The sequence below is a fragment of the Delphinapterus leucas genome, chromosome 10, assembly GCF_059928025.1.
Source record: "Delphinapterus leucas isolate spDelLeu-1000000601 "Yukka" chromosome 10, BTC_Dleu_Yukka2, whole genome shotgun sequence".
NCBI lineage: Eukaryota > Metazoa > Chordata > Mammalia > Artiodactyla > Monodontidae > Delphinapterus > Delphinapterus leucas.
The window spans coordinates 31,560,914-31,578,090 of NC_143138.1; the positions used below are offsets into that span (position 1 = coordinate 31,560,914).

Below are 17,177 nucleotides of genomic sequence, written 5' to 3' on the forward strand. Positions count from 1 at the left end.
AAACAAACAAAAAACTATACCTGGATGGAATATTATTCAGCCTTGAAAAATGAAGGAAATTCTGACAACATGCTATGACATGCATGAACCTTGAAGACATTATGCTAAGTGAAATTAGCCAGGCACAAAAAGGCAAATACTGTAGGATTCCACTTGCACGAGGCATCTAAGTGGTCAGATTAATAGAGACAGAATATGGAGTCACTGTTTCCAGGGGCTGAGAGGAGGAGGGGACGGGGAGTTGTTTAATGGGCTTAGAGTTTCAATTTTGCAAAATGAAAAAGTTCATCTTGCATACTGCACAACGTGAATATACTAAACACTACTGAACTATACACTTGAAATGGCTGAAACGATACATTTTGTGTTATGTGTATTACAAAAAAAAAAAAAAGGCCAGAACACAGGCATAGGATTATTTCCTAGACACTGTCTTACTTATACACAGGGAGAAAAGAAAAAAAGCTTCCCCTTAGTGACAGAGAAAAAAATGCAGGACAAGGTGCCCTGAATTTTAGGCAGGAAATGTATAGACACATTTTACATGAACAAACTCTTACCTACCTAAAACGTTGAGCTGTATAACAATGCAAATACCTTTGTGTTTTAAAATATCATTTTGCTGAACTGCCAAACTAAGATTTTGTGATGCAAAACAGCCAGCATCAGGGTTTGGTTCAGACCTGTTAAAACTGAATCACAAAAGCAACACTAAACTTCTACAATGTCATATTTTAATACAGTTTAAGAAGCTCACTGATGCCATGTTCACCCTGAGTTTTCTTCTAGAGAGAATAATACGCACATTATGGGAAGTGCAGGGAGGCAGGAGTGTATGTTTTGTTGTTGATGTTGTTTAATTTTGTTGTTGCTGCTTCCTTTAACTAAATGAGGATTCATGAAGGTTTTCATCTTCTCAGCCCATGTGCAATTCAGAATTGCACAGTTGCTCTCTCCAGCACACAAGCACACGGCCAGTCAGGGACAGACAACGTCCTTGTATAAGGAGATCACTAGTGTTACCAACCGTCCAGCGTGACACAAGGCAGACAGCAACACTGGTCTTCTGGCTCTGGGCTCCGTATGTGGCCCGCGGCTCCTTGTCACTCCAAGAGGAAATGGGCACAGATGCCCCTTTTACTTCCTGCCTTCAAAGCACCAGAGTCAAAAGGCACACTTACCCACCCAGGCCTAGCGAAAACCATGCAGACTCTCAGGCCCCTTCTTGTGCAGTTCAATTTTGCATTAGAAATAAATTACTACATCTTAGCAGCCAACATGCCTTACCACCCGACATGACTTTCTAGAATAGCACTGCCCGACAGAACTTCCTTGAGGGTGGAAATGTGGCTACTGAACCCTTGATATGCAGCTAGGGTGAGTGAATGTAAATTTCTTTAGACTTATGTAAATTTGATTAATTAAAATGTTCGTTGTAACAGCTGCATGCAGCTAGTGTCCATATCGGACAGCACAGTTCTAGAAGAAGCAGCACCTTTCTGAACCTTTATTTTTCCTTGGATTTGTCTGCGTCTTTGTCAAAGTACAAACATAGGAACTATGGATACAGCAAGAGCCCTTGTCCTCTCCATCCTCGCCCCCAACTCCCCCTGCCCTTTCTACCATTCCCCCTTCCACCCAAGTTCTCTAGAGGTTTCCAGGACCAAATATTATTTCTAATAACAGAGTTTTCTCACTCCAGTTATAATCACAAATCCCTCTGGGGAGAAAGTCTTATAGCGAAACAAACGGCCTATCCAAAGGTTTCAGAAAATTACTTTTTAAAAACTCTTTGGAGTGGGCTACGCAGGGAAATGAAGTAAGTATCAGGTTGGTTTGAGTAAGTTATCACATATGCCCCATGAGCTTCAGGGCATGTTTTGAGAAGGTTTTTCTCCCTGCTCCCAAATAACGGACAAATTGTTGATATAACGAGTGATCGAAGGAAGGGCCAGTTGGCAGCCTTTGGAGCAGGAAGGCCTCTGCAGGGAGGAGAATATTAATCAAGGTTTCCCGAGCACGGGAGCAACCCGGAGAAAAACAAGCTTCTCCTTCATGTACAAGGCAGCTCCTGGGGACAGTTCCAACAGAGCTTCCCAACTTTAATGTGCACGCACGCCTCCCGGAGAGTCGTGTTAGAACGCAGATTCGCATTCAGCAGGGCCAGGTGGTGCCAAAGATGTGGGTGCAGAGACCACACTTTACATAGTGAGCCTCTAGGCCTCGATGCTCCTGAAGTCCACTCAGGACATCTGGCAGGCGGCTGCCAGGGCCCTGACTCCCAGCCCACCCCTGCCTGCCGAGGGCTAGTTTCTCTTGAAATGATCATCTTGGAGCCTGTCTCCTAGGAATTCAGCCCCACTTTATAAACTCACCTGCTGCAACCAGAGATCAACAGACCTTTTCAAAGTTGACCAAACATATAGGACCAAAGCCCTGAGAGACCAGTGGGAGGCAGCAGTCTTGAGTGAATGCATCTGCTCCACAAATTCAGACTAGCCCACAGGGGGTCTGCTCTGAGGCCTGAGGGTCAGGGGGGTACCTGTTAGCACAAATCTAAGCTCCATCCTCCATTCTAGTTTCATTGATAATAACATTGGTGTTTTCCCTTATTTCTTCTTGTTCCCTACTATTGCTCACTTAATTCAGCCTTAATTCGGGATGAAATTGGTATAATCTGCCCTTTCAAACCATTTTATCTCCATCTACAAAATGAGGAAAATAGGGCACCTATACCTCTCAATTTTGTGAGGATTAAGCTAGTGCACAGAGGGGTTTAGCACTGTCCAAGCATGACAGATGCTTACTAAATGCAAGGTGTTATTATAGGTTATTTTATGATGTTTGTTCCATGAGTAAGTACAGACTGGGGGGCTTCCCTGGTGGCACAGTGGTTAAGAATCCGCCTGCCAATGCAGGGGACACGGGTTCGAGCCCTGGTCCGGGAAGATCCCACATGCCGCGGAGCAACTAAGCCCATGTGCCACAACTACTGAGCCTGCGCTCTAGAGCCTGCGAGCCACAACTACTGAGCCCGTGTGCCGCAACTACTGAAGCCCGCGTCCCCTAGGGCCCACGTGCCACAACTACTGAGCCTACGTGCTGCAACTACTGAAGTTCACAGGCCTAGAGCCCGTGTTCCGCAACAAGAGAAGCCGCTACAATGAGAAGCCCACAACGAGTAGGCCCAGCTTGCTGCAACTAGAGAAAGCCCGTGCACAGCAATGAAGACCCAACACAGCCAAAAATAAGTAAATAATTTTTTTAATTATTAACAAAAAAAAAGTACAGATTGGTCTCCAATAACAATCTCTCTCTTCACCTCCAGACCCAATGCCCGCTCGGTATTTCCACCAGAAGCAAACGTTTCATCTTTTCTCCAAAAATCAGTCTCCCTCGCCTTCCTGTCAGAGGTGCCATCACTGTCCCTCTCAGAGGCAACTAACCCACAGCCATCTTCTGCCTCCGTATCCAAGTACAACACTTCTCAGTTCTACCTTCACAAAGCCTCTTGAATCCACCCTCTTCTGTCTCCACTGCTCACACCTTGTCACCTGTTCTTGGACTCCTGCAATCAATACCTTCTCACCAGTCTTCCTGCCTTTGCCTCTCTACTTTCCAGCCCCATTACAGGAACTACCTCCAGGTCAATCTTTCCCAAGCACCACTGGAGGTTCCAAAACGATCCCGATACGTAGTTCCAAAGACTTTTTTTTTTTTTTTAAAGCAATGGAAGCATAGTTGCAATAAGTGCCTGACTTCCTAGGGGAGTACTTGGGAAAGGGCCACACACATGTATCCTGATGCTTATGAAATTACTCCACAATCACTGTGGTACCTTACAGCCACGTCGCAGGCACAGTTAGAGTGACGCAGATCTTCACTGCTGCACCCATACTCAGGGAGTTCCCTATAGTAGCTCAGTCTATTGAGGGAGACTTAAGTCTCAGGTTGGATGAAGCTGTTTGTCAGAGAGCACTGGTTTTGTTTGGGTTTTTCCCTTTACATATCTGCTGTGGTTTTGTCATCAAGCAAAATCATTGCTATTTCCTCATTAACTGCTAGGGATTTTAGGACCTAGTATTATTTTGGAACTCGTCTAGTTCACAGTAAGTATTTCCGAAGCAGCAAGTTCACTTGAAGGTAGTGGTGACACTTGAGAATGAACATGCTCTATTTTTCAAATTTGAAGGGCCAGTTGTTGGTCCCTCAGTTAAAAGCAACTCCTCCATTCAACCACTAGATGGCATTTGAGCCCTGGTGACAGAGGAGTCAGTGGGAATTTGGAAGAGGTAGGCCACGACTTCCTTAACCAACCATAACAGGCTTGTCACTTCAGAACTAATTCTTATTAAAGGCAAGAACAAAATACTTGATTACCATCAAAGCAAGAGCGGAAAATAAAACCAGACAGGTGACGGGGAAAATAATTCCACACAAGAGTCTGTAAGTCATGAGGCTCCCTAGTCCCACCCTCTAGTTCCATTCCCCCTCCTTCTGAAAATGACAGATTCTGCAGGGTAAATGCCCCCAAATCCCTCTAGTTTAGTGCCTACTCCCACCTGCAGCCTCATCACTGCTAAGATCCCCACCTTCCCTCTGAGCTCAATCCTGTAAGTACTCAAAGGCAGTTCATTCACATGGACTCCTCCTAACTCACCAAGCAGAGAAGCAGCTTGCTCCTGCCACCCCAATGGCTGTCATTCCCCTTCCACAAGATCTTATGAACCAAGTCTGAACTCTGGGGGCAGACACTGGACACATCTATGGAGATTAAAAACTTCTAGATTTCTCAAGAAAGCACGCAAATCCTAAATCTGAACAGGTTTTCTTGGCCTCTCCCTCCTCAGGTAAAAAGAGGTTTTTTTGTTTGTTTTGTTTTGTTTTTTAATTTGGCCACGCAGCTTTCAGGATCTTAGTTCCCCAACCAGGGATCAAACCCGGGGTCCAGCAGTGAAAGCAACGAGTACTAACCAGTGGACCGCCAGGGAATTCCCTCAGGTAAAGAGTTTTAAACACAAAACTACAGTTGGCAAACCTGACCTTTTTTATTGGTGAGCAGGAAGTTCTCCTTGGAGTAATCAAATAACCATCACCCACATATTTTGAACAGTTCTGCTCTCAGTCAGATATTAAGTTTCTTTGCAAGGGCTACTCTGGAAGCAGAGAGTAAATTATACATTTAATCTTCCAATTAACCCATCATACACCTCCTAGAGGCAAGCCACATGCATCGTTTTTAAAATCTGGTCCAACTTCTGTTTTTTAGCCACTTCATTACAGCAGGACAGTCTTTGAGTACGTTCAGCCAAATGTTCTCAGTGGTAGAGAGGGGCAGGGGCAGAACATCAAGTGATGTTTGGTGGAAAAGGATGACAATTGCTTTTCCATGAATTCAAAGGTTACCAGTACAAGATATACTCCCAAGATGTAGAAAGAACCTCCATAATTATTCATGAATCAAAAAGGTGGATTCATGTGTTCCAATAAAACTTTATTTACAAAAACAGGCACGGGCCATAGGCTGCTTTAAAACAAGCCTCAAAGGATTGTTTTAAAGTAAATTAAGTAAATTAATTTTACCTTATTAATTTTACTTTACTTTAAGTAAATTAATTTTACTTTACTTTAATTTTACTTTATTAATTTTAAGTAATTAATTTTACTTAAATCTGCAAGTAAATTAACTACCTGCTAGAATAAAGCCCAATACAAAGAACACAAAAGCCAGCAATGTAACATTAACAATGTATACCATCCTTTGTAGGTACTAGACCTACAAAGAACTGGAAAATGACCTTCTGAGAGAAAAATCAGTCAATAGAAATAGACCCAGAAATGACAAATGATGGAATTAGCAGATATGGACATTTAAAAAGCTATTATAGGGCTTCCCTGGTGGCACAGTGGTTGAGAGTTTGCCTGCTGATGCAGGGGACGTGGGTTCCTGCCCCGGTCTGGGAAGATCCCACATGCCGCGGAGCGGCTGGGCCCATGAGCCATGGCCGCTGAGCCTGCACGTCCAGAGCCTGTGCTCCGCAACGGGAGAGGCCACAACAGTGAGAGGCCCGCGTACCGCAAAAAAAAAAAAAAAAAAAAAAAAAAGCTATTATAGCAAACTATTACATATAAAATGGATGGAAACAAGGTCCTACTGTATGGCACAGGGAACTATATTCAATGTCTTCGGATAAACCATAAAGGAAAAGAATTTTTAAAAAAGTGTGTGTGTGTATATATATATATATGTACATGTATAACTGAGTCATTTTGTTGTACAGCAGAAATCAACATAACATTGTAAATCAACTATACTCCAATAAAAAAATAAAAAATAATAAACTAATGATGCATTTTCCAATCCAAAAAAAGAGCTATTATAAACTTTAAATGGAGTATAAACTACAATATTGAATCACTATGCTGTACACCTGAAACTAATATTGTAAATCAACTATACTTCAATAAGAATTATATATATTAAAAAATTAAAAATAAAAAGCTATTGTAAACATAGCTCTTTATGCTCAAGAATGTAAAGGAAAATACGAATACTGTTAGAGAAATGATGTAAAAAAGAACACAGTGGGGGCTTCCCTGGTGACGCAGTGGTTGGGAGTCCGCCTGCCAATGCAGGGGACATGGGTTCGAGCCCTGGTCCGGGTAGATCCCACATGCTGCAGAGCAACTAAGCCCGTCCACCACAACTACTGAGCCTGCGCTCTAGAGCCCAGGAGCCACAACTACTGAGCCCGCGTGCCACAATTACTGAAGCCTGCGTGCCTAGAGCTCGTGCTCCGCAACAAGAGAAGCCACCGCAATGAGAAGACCACGCACTGCAACGAAGAGTAGCCCCTGCTAGCCGCAACTAGAGAAAGCCCACATGCATCAATGAAGACCCAGTACAACCAAAAATAAATAAATAAAATTAAAAAAAAAAGAACACACTGGAACTGCTAAAGACAAATGAAATATCTGAAATGAAAATCTCACTGGAAAGGAATAATAAAAAATAGATACTGCAGAAGAAAAAGATCAGTGAACTTGAAAGACTGCAGTAGGATTTATACAAGATGTGGAACAGAGGAGAAAAGGAATAAGTTTTTAAAAGAACAGAGCCTCAAGTGACCTGTGGAATATCAAGCAGTCTTAAGAGACATGCCTACCACAACATGATAAAACCCACCATAATTGTAAGGATAGAGAGGTCAAAAGTAAAAGGACAGAAAAAGATGCCTATTGACATAGTATCAGATAAAGCAGGCTTCAGGACAAAAAATGTTGCCAGATATAAAGGACATTTCACAATGACAAAAGGGACAATTCAACAAGAAGACATAATAATCCTAAATGTGAGTGCAGACAATAACAAAACTCCTGAACGGAAAAAGCAAAAACCGACAGAACTTATAAAGCAGAAACTAACGCACCAGTGTAAAGCCATTATACTCCAATAAAGATGTAAAAAAAAAAAACTGACAGAACTAAAAGGAGACATATATGCAAATCCACAACTGTAGTTGGTGATTTCACCGGTATCTCTCTCAGCAACTCACAGAACAAGTGGAGAGAAAAAAGCAACTAAGTATATAGGAAACTTGAGCTCTACCAATCAATGTGACCTAACTGGCATTTATAGAACATTACAGCCTGCAGAATACACATTATTTTCAAGTGAACAAGGAGCATTCACCCAAACAGACCATATGGTAGACCATAAAACAAATTTCAATAAATCTAAAAGGACTGAAATCATCCAGAGTATATTCTCAAACCACAATGGAATTAAATTATAAATCAATAACAAAAAAATTACAACAGTGTTTGGCAGTAGAAATATAATGCAAGCCACACATGTAATTTTAAATTTTCTACTAGCCACATTTTAAAAAGTAAAAACAGGTGAACTTAATTCTAATAATGTTTTATTTAACCCACTATATCAAAAATATTCTCATTTCAACCTGTAAGCAATATTTAAAAATTGAGATATTTTACATTTTTTCCATACTAAGTCTTCAAAATCCAGAAAGTTACTTAGAGCACAACTCAATTTAAACCAGGCACATCTCAAGTACTCAACAGTCACATGTGGCTAGTGGCTACTAGACAGTGCAACTCTACATAGTAGTTTAACAAATATGTTAGAGCTGGTAATTTTAACACCCATCTATGATAAGTTATTGCATTTTTCCCCCGAAAGGAAAAACTCTTGCCTTGAGACAGACCTGAAATATCTAGACCTATCTTAAAAAATGTTAACACATCAATCATCAAGGTTACCAATTTGTCTTCAGACTTTTACTCCCTTTTTTCACTCACCCACTATCCCAGTGGGCAGAACACTTCCCAATTTTATCCATCGTTCTCAAACTTAGCTACCACCCATTCCATGAATACCTGCTGGCTACTTTGGGGTTCTCCTGTTTTTACGTCTGTCAGATGCCCCTCTGCCTCCCTTTTATTTTTCCTGCACAGACACTAGAGCACGCAGGTCCTGTGCCTGTTGGTGGTTTATCCCCACCCCCTCATATTTTGGAGTCCATGCGGATAGCTTGTCATCTAGTTCTTAAAAGTGTTGTCCAGGGGTTTTTAGTTGTTACATTTTTATGTAGGGAGTAAGAAAATTCAAAAATCTAAAAGATATTCCAGCCATCACCATCATTCCAGAATTTGATTTTCTAAACATATGCATGTATGACTGATAAAACTAAAAATTTTAAAGAGAGAATATTGTCTGCACTCCCCTCCTTGGCTTTATTTCTGACTCCGAATGTGGAATAAAGGGGACACAAAGAACGATACTGCCGTGTGATACTAGAGTTGTGACCTATAAACATTCCTCCTTTACCAGTGACACATTATTAGGCGCTCTCAGCAGAAGGGCACTGGAGGGGCACTACAAGTGGAAGGGGCTTCACTCCCGGTGCTGATGCTTTTCCTTCTTGCTCCTAATGCATCCTTGTCAGCATGTGGCTTTCTTGCCAGCGGGAGGTTCTCCGCCAGCAGCACACACTCTCCGGAATTTTGCTGGCACCTCATGAAGCACCTTTCCTCCAAGGGTCACAGGCACCCCAGCAAGTGACTTCCTAGCGAGTTTTCCTGACACGCTGCCTGCCACCTTAAACTGTGGCACCTCAGCAAACTTCTCCATCCAGTGGGCCACACCACAGTCTTCAATGAGACCTGAATATCAGCTTTGGGGGGAGAGGAGAAAGGACTGTTTCAAGTTTGTTCCTTCCTTGGGGACTCTCTCAGTCTACAAGTAGTGGCTGCTCCCTACATCTGCTATTCAGGTATTCTTTAGAGATGTCTGCCCCTTAGTGGTTAATCCCCTGCTACCTAGTTAATAATTCTTCATATTGAAACTTCCCTGTTCAAATTACTGGTATTTCTTTCTCCTGAATGGATACTGAACCTTAAATGATAACACAAATCATTTGTAAAATTTACAAGAGGATGTATTTTTTTTTTGAGGATGTATATTTTCTAAATCACTAAGAAAATTAAAACCAGGAAATTACAGTCCATTTAGGAAATGAGAGAAATCAGTGAGAAAGCATAAAACATAATCACAGAAGACCAAAGTCAGTAATTAACATAAAAGCAAATGGATTAGACTCCCTATTAAAATGCAAAGACCCTCCAAATGGGTTGAAATATAAAATCCAACACGACACACTGTTTAAGAGACAACTAGAAATTATATGAAAGTTAAAAATAAGAGGATAGATAATTTATCAAGCAAATACAAACAAAAAAGAGGAGAAATATTCTAATATCAAAAACAGTAAAATTCAAGGCAAAAAGCATAAATAGCAGATAAAGAATAACTTTAGACTAATAAGTCTTCGTTATGAATTGTACCTAACAGACACAAGTATTTATACACTAAGTAACAGCATCAAAATATACAAAGCAAAAGCTAGACGGACAAGATGAAATTGAGAGAAATAACTATAATAGGAGACTCTAAGACAATACTATTACTCTATGGTAGTTTATTAAAAAAAAAGAAAACAAAAATTGAATTAAAGTGGTTGAATAGATACACATTCACCTCTATCCCACACAAACTGAGTAAACTTTCATTTAAAACACCCATAGAACACTCTTAAAAAATGCTAGGCCCCCAAACCGCAATAAATTCTTAAAAACAGAAACCACATAAGCCATATTTTCTTTCAAGGTAAAAATCCTACAAGTAGCAAAAAATGAAAAAAAAAAAAAGGCCAACCACACAAGAATTCTTAAATACTCTTAGTTACTGAACCAAAAACTTAAGACACAAAAATAAACTACTAGAACAAGACATATTAACATAGCTCGGATGTGAACATATTTGAAATTAGAAATAACCAAAAACCTTCAATGTATTCAACTGTATACAAACAAAAAGTATCAGGCTCAAAAAGGTACAGGGAAAAGAATCTAGAGCAAACAAAGGAAATAATAAACATAAAATGAGAAAGTAATACATTTTAAAACAAAATCACAATTGATAAATCCACACTTTTCTTTTTTTTAAGGGAAAAAAAGATACCTTTAGCAAGTCTAATCAAAGGGAAAAAATGGTAGAACTAAGATAAATTTCTTACAACTTAGAAGTAGCAAGCTTAATAGAAAAGAGACTTTTTTATTCTCTATTAAAATTATCCAATGTTAAATTTCAACAAAATGAGAAGTTTTCTGGAAAAGTATAAATTTAGTAAATAAACACAAAAGGAGATATACATTTTAAAACAAAAAATTTTAAAGTTACTTAAACTTAAAAAGACATAACATACTAATAGCCACAAAAGAAACTGGTAGTTATCAAAAAGTTATTTCCTAAAAGGAGTCTGAACTCAGAAGTTTTATAAGCATGGTCCTTCAATTCTTCATGGAACAAATCACTCCCATGCTATAACTGCTATATTAACTGTTATATATAACTACAGAAAAATATATACAGTTATCCTATTCACTTTATAGAGCTAGCAAAATCCCTATGTCAAAACTTGGATGACAGCCCAGAAGACCAAACTCACTCATGTAAAAAAGCAATTTTCCTAAATAAAATATTAGCAAATCAAATTCTATAGTAGCAATAGGGCAGTCACATTTTAGGAGAAATGGATTCCAAAGGACATCCCATATTTCAAAACTAATTTTCCCAGGAAAATAAATGTAAAGATAGAGGATGCATGGTTGGAGAGCGTAAGTCTACAGTCACTGTAGTGTATTTTTTTTCTTTGAGGCTATTTTTTCTTATCTCACCGTTATTTCTAATATTGATAATCTCAAAGAGAGCTCTCACTCATAGTGGTGGTTTCTTTTGGCTCTTTATCACATTTAATTTCTGCCCCAAATTTACTGAAACTTGAACGTGCTTTTGAACACTAGTTTGTATACCACCACTGGATGAACGCCTGTAAGAGAATACAATAAAGGTGAATGTTAAAACAGCCACCCAAATTGCTCTCAGAGGGTGTTGGTAAAGAACCCCGAGGCATTACAGGACACTGACAAAGGATGGCACATCTGTTTAACAGTTAAAGCTGCACTGCTAAAAGGCAAAATCATGAGCAGTTTACAATTGCAGAAAGACTGCCAGGTTCAAAACGATGAAATTCTTGGTCATTTTTTAGGATATGGGTATGTGCACTACTTCAAATTTCAAAAACAAAGTGACTCTTTATTAATATTATTTGATTGGCTATTTTTAAACCTTATAACTCAAGTCTACATACGAAGCAAGTAAAGTGTAAATCTTTAAAAAAAATTTTTTTTAACTAACTGACCTGATTCCAGGAGTTCAAAGATGGTTTGATGTTGGAAAATCTACTAAAGCATCATTAATAAATCAAATGAAGAAAAAAACACACACAAAAAATAAGATCATCTTAATGGATACCCAAAAAGTATATCTGACAAAGTTCCAGAGCCATTTCTAATTCAAATTCTTTAAAATCTAAAAATAGAGGGTATTTCCTCTCTAGATAAAGAAAAGAATACCTGACTCAAAACAGCCAACCTATAGGTAAAACACTACTGACACACCCATTAAAATGAGAAATAAAACAAGAAATGTCCACTATCACCATTGTCATTATTTAACATTTCAGCCAACAAAACATGCAATAAAAATTAAATAAAACTATTAGAAGAAACATTATCATTAACCATAGATCAAAGTATTTCCTAAAAATACATGTGAAATTATTGAAAAAAGTACTAGAATTAAGTGACTAGATACCTGGAAAACGTAAATTTATAAAGACTACAGACGAGACCACAGAATTATTACTGCTCAAATTCTTCCAACCTGTCTCCGTCAGGACTGGCTCTATCCTAGTTTGAGTCGCTCTTGTTGTTTGCCTGGATTACTGCATCAGGCTCCTACATGAACTGGCTTCCCTACCTTCAGCCTGGTGAGACATAACAGTAAAGCCACAGGATAAATCTGATAGTGTCATTCCTTTGCTAAAATCTTCTCACAGCTTCCCATCATAGTTAGAATAAGACCCAAATTCCTTACGACAGCTTCCTATATGGCCCTATCCAACCAGGACTCATACAAATGCCATTGTTGACACTCTAATCACACTGTCTTCCTTTCTGCTCCTCAAATACACCAAAGCGGCTTTGTGCTAGTTCTTCACTCTGTCGGCACTGCTCTTCCCTGAAGCTCACAAGGATGGCTCCTTCTAAGATGCCAACTACATCTCCTCAGAGAGCTCTTTGATCATCCAACCTACAGCAGCCACCCAGGCACTATCTCTCATCACCCTATTTTAATTCCCTCCACTAAATCTAAAGTTCACGATCTGATACTTTTCCCTGTATGTCTGGTATTCCTCCCACTAATGTCACCTACATGGGAGCAAGAACTTTGTCTTAATAACTGTTCATCTCCAAAACTTAAATAAACGCCTGGTGCGTAAGAAGAGTCGCTCTTCTTCCCTGAATTTTCATTGTCTATCATTCTCAAGAGACTGTAAACTCCACAAAACAGGAACTCTGCCTATTTTAGTCACTGTTCTATCTCCAGGACTCAGACACTGGCTATATAATCAATAAATATCTGACAAATGAATGAGTCCCTCCATCCCCTCCCCGTAATCCCTAGCAGTCTAAGATTAAGCAAACTTTCTGGTGAGTCCAACATATTACTGGCTTATATTGAACTGTAGCCAACTAACGATTCCATATGAATTGTTATAAAGTTAGATCTTCCCACCTCTATGCATTCCCCAAATTCTACACTTGTGTGACTGACTTGTTTAGATAAACAAGGAGCTTTAATAAAGTTTGATAGTACTGTTGAAATTAATCTTTAAAATGCCTTTGTCAAAAAAGTATTTACAAGAAAATAACAGGTCAAGAAAAATTAAATCTTTTGAGTCCTAATCCATGAACTGTGTAAGTAGCTGGGAAGAGAAGAGACCTCCCTAAAGTTACACTGAAAAAAACACTGAGGTATTAAAAAGTTAATCTATCTTGTCAAGGTATAGAGAAATGACCATCCTATGCAAAAACGGTCAAAACTAACAAAGCCACAAAAAGATTGCCTCTTAAGGAAATTAAGATACTGGATCGCCATTTTGATCACCCGAGAGTTACTCATTAAATATGACACAGAGTACATATTTCCTGGTTTGTGGGCACTCTAAGTATCTAATTACTTCAAACAAAAGGCTACATTCTCAATTGTTTATATTTTGGTTTTATTCGAGAGTTTACTCACAGGCAGCAGTTTAAAATCAGGCTTTTAAAATTAAAGGCCAAAACTAAAAAAAATCTGCAAATATGACACTTTTAAAAGAATGATCGTCTTAATAATTTAACCCCTAAAATGTCCTGTGGAGTTAAAGTCTTTATACATAAATGTGTAAGATCGATATCATTTAAAATAAACAACTGAAAAACCACAGATGGTGGGCAAATTTGTCAATGAAGATAAACATCAGTATCAGCCTTCCAGGGTATGAACACCAGCAATTAATTCATCTTGTGAGAGAATATGCTTCAGAATTTGGCCTTTAAAGTCTCTTTCTCCAGCAGCAAATCAGCATATCTGTGCTGAAGTTCCTTTTCTCTTTCCTGTTGTCGCTGAACATCTTCTTTTAGACACTTGAAGAAACAAAACCATTAAATTATTTTTTCATATGTAAGCACACTGAAAATTAAAAATATCTTATGGTACTTTATCATCTTACAAACAGCTGAGTTAAGTCAACACTTTCAAGAGGTAAGTATTCCCCAAAGAGAAACAAAAATAGTAACTACTTCTGCTATAAAACCAGTCCTGGGGCTTCCCCAGTGGTGTAGTGGTTGAGAGTCCGCCTGCCAATGCAGGGGACACAGGTTCGTGCCCCGGTCCGGGAAGATCCCACATGCCGCAGAGCGGCTGGGCCCGTGAGCCATGGCCGCTGAGCCTGCGCGTCCGGAGCCTGTGCTCTGCAACAGGAGAGGCCACAGCAGTGAGAGGCCTGCGTACCGCAAAAAAAAAAAAAAAAAAAAAAAACTCCTCCCCAATAAAACCAGTCCCGTGGCCATTCTTTGATTTGGTCATACAACTACCATCTTGTTATAAAACCTCTGCTGCTATCTCAAATAAACAAGCTATTATTGTCCTATCAATACCCACAAATGCACTTAAATAAGCCCTGGCTGCCCTTTATCTGGGCAGGGGCTATCATGCACACTTGGCAAATAAAGTTAAACCAAATCTGGCCAAAGGAACTTGATGCTCTGGGATGACTAGCTACTGATATATTCCCAGCATCCTAAATTACAAAACAAAACAACACTGGTTTAATGTACCTCAGAGAGCTATATGAATGGGATGCAATTAAATTTCAGGGGAAAAAAATCACAAGGGTTACTTATTCCATTTCACAGTGCATCTATATACAAAACAAAAAATTGGTACAGGAAAAGCCTGTGTATCCAAAACTGGCCTGGTCTATCCACCTACACACAGGCAATTCTAGACTAGAAAGTCAAAAACTTTAGGCTCTCATTGAAAAAAAGCCAGTCAATGTCAACTGCAAAAGACAGCCTGCACAGGAAAGGAAAAGAGGAAAGCCCTGATTATTCTTTGGAGCTCTCTTTCTAAGCAATGCTGCAAGCCAATAACGTTACCTCTAGCCTCCGGGGAATAGCAGAATCTTCATGTTTCTTGAGTTCTTCAAAAGTGCGTAACTCCAAGTAAGCCTGCTCAATTTGGTCCCATAAGTCATTCAACTGTTTCATGAGCCCCATTGCACGAGACTGGTAACCCCCAAGCAAAATTTTCATCTTCTTTTCCATCTTTGCAGCTCTCTTGGCTTCTGTCGTCATGTGACCCCTGTTTATCTGGGGGTCGGGGAAGATTCACATCAGCACACATGAGAAAAGCAGGCTAAATAACAGGACTAAAAAGGCACAACTGGTCATCTACTACCTCAAAGCAAAAGTACATTAGATGCAATCTCTATCAAATTACACATGACATTTTTCACAGAACTAGAACAAATAATCCTAAAATTTATATGGAACCATAAAAGACCCAAAATTGCCAAAGCAACCCTGAGGAAAAAGAACAAAGCAGGAGGCATAACCCTCTCAGACTTTGGACAATACTACAAAGCTACAGTAATCAAAACAGCATGGGGACTTCCCTGGTGGCACCATGGTTAAGAATCCACCTGCCAATGAAGGGGACATGGGTTCAAGCCCTGATCTGGGAAGATTCCCACATGCCGCAGAGCAACTAAGCCTGTGCACCACAGCTACTGAGCCTGCACTCTAGAGCCCACAAGCCACAGCTACTGAAGCCCACGTGCCTAGAGCCCGTGCTCTGCAACAAGAGAAGCCACCGCAAGAAGCCCGTGCACCACAACGAAGAGTAGCCTCCACTCGTAGCAACTAGAGAAAAGCCTGCGTGCAGCAATGAAGACCCAATGCAGCCAAAAATAAATAAATAAATAAATAAATAAATAAATAGCAGCATGGTACTGGCACAAAAACACACATATGGATCAGTGGAACAGAAAAGAGCCCAGAAATAAACCCACACACTCACGGTCAATTAATCTTTGACAAAGGAGGCAAGAACATACAACGGGGAAAAGACAGTCTCTTCAGCAAGTGGTGTTGGGAAAGTTGGACAGCCGCATGTAAATGAATGAAGTTAGAACACACCCTCACACCATAATAAATTCAAAATGGTTTAAAGACTTAAATATAAGACATGACACCATAAAACTCATGGAAGAGAACATAGGCAAAACATTCTCTGACATAAATTATACCAATGTTTTCTTAGGTCAGTCTCCCAAGGCAATAGAAACAAAAGCAAAAATAAACAAATGGGACCAAATCAAACTTATAAGCTTTTGCTCAGCAAAGGAAACCATAAACAAAATGAAAAGACAACCTACTTGCAAATGATGCTACTGACAAGGGCTTAATTTCCAAAAATATACAAACAGCTCATATAACTCAATAACAAAAAAACAAACAACCCAATCAAAAAATGGGCAGAAGACCTAAATAGACATTTCTCCAAAGAAGACATAGAGATGGCCAATAGGCACATGAAAAGATGCTCATCATCACTAATTACCAGAGAAATGCAAAGCAAAACTCCACCTCACACCGGTCAAAATGGCCATCATTAAAAAGTCTACAAATAACAAATGCTGAAGAGGGTGTAGAGAAAAGAGAACCCTCCTACTGTTGGTGGGAATATAAACTGGTGCAGGCACTATGGAAAACAGTATGGAGATCCTTCAAAAATCTAAAAATAGTTTCCATATGATCCAGCAATCCCACTCATGGGCATATATCCAGACAAAACTATAATTCAAAAATATGCATGCACCCCTATGTTCACAGCCGCACAATCCACAATAGCTAAGACATGCAAACGACCTCAATGTCCACGGACAGATGACTGCATAAAGAAGCTGTGGTACATATATACAATGGAATACTACTCAGCCATAAAAAGAGTGAAATAATGCCATCTGCAGCAACATGGATGGACCTAGAGATTATCATGTTAGGTGAAGTAAGTCAGAAAGAGAAAGGCAGATACCATATGAGATCACGTACATATATATGTAATGTAAAATATGACACAAGTGAACTTACCTACGAAACAGACTCACAGACATAAATAACAGACTTGTGGTTGCCAAGGGTGG

General features: G+C 39.5%; 1 protein-coding gene across 2 annotated transcripts in view; it reads right to left on the bottom strand.

The window, feature by feature from the left end:
* Positions 1-9,976: 9,976 nt before the first annotated feature.
* The window catches only part of CDC5L (cell division cycle 5 like), a 46,476-nt gene continuing 39,275 nt past the window's right edge, over positions 9,977-17,177 (bottom strand). For both annotated transcript variants that reach the window (XM_089918659.1, XM_022582031.2), the window contains 2 exons: positions 15,130-15,342; positions 9,977-14,115 (listed from right to left, as the gene is read on the bottom strand). In XM_089918659.1, the coding sequence (XP_089774785.1) occupies positions 14,011-14,115; positions 15,130-15,342 (318 nt within the window). In that variant the 3' untranslated portion in view covers positions 9,977-14,010. The remainder of the gene's footprint in view (positions 14,116-15,129; positions 15,343-17,177) is intronic.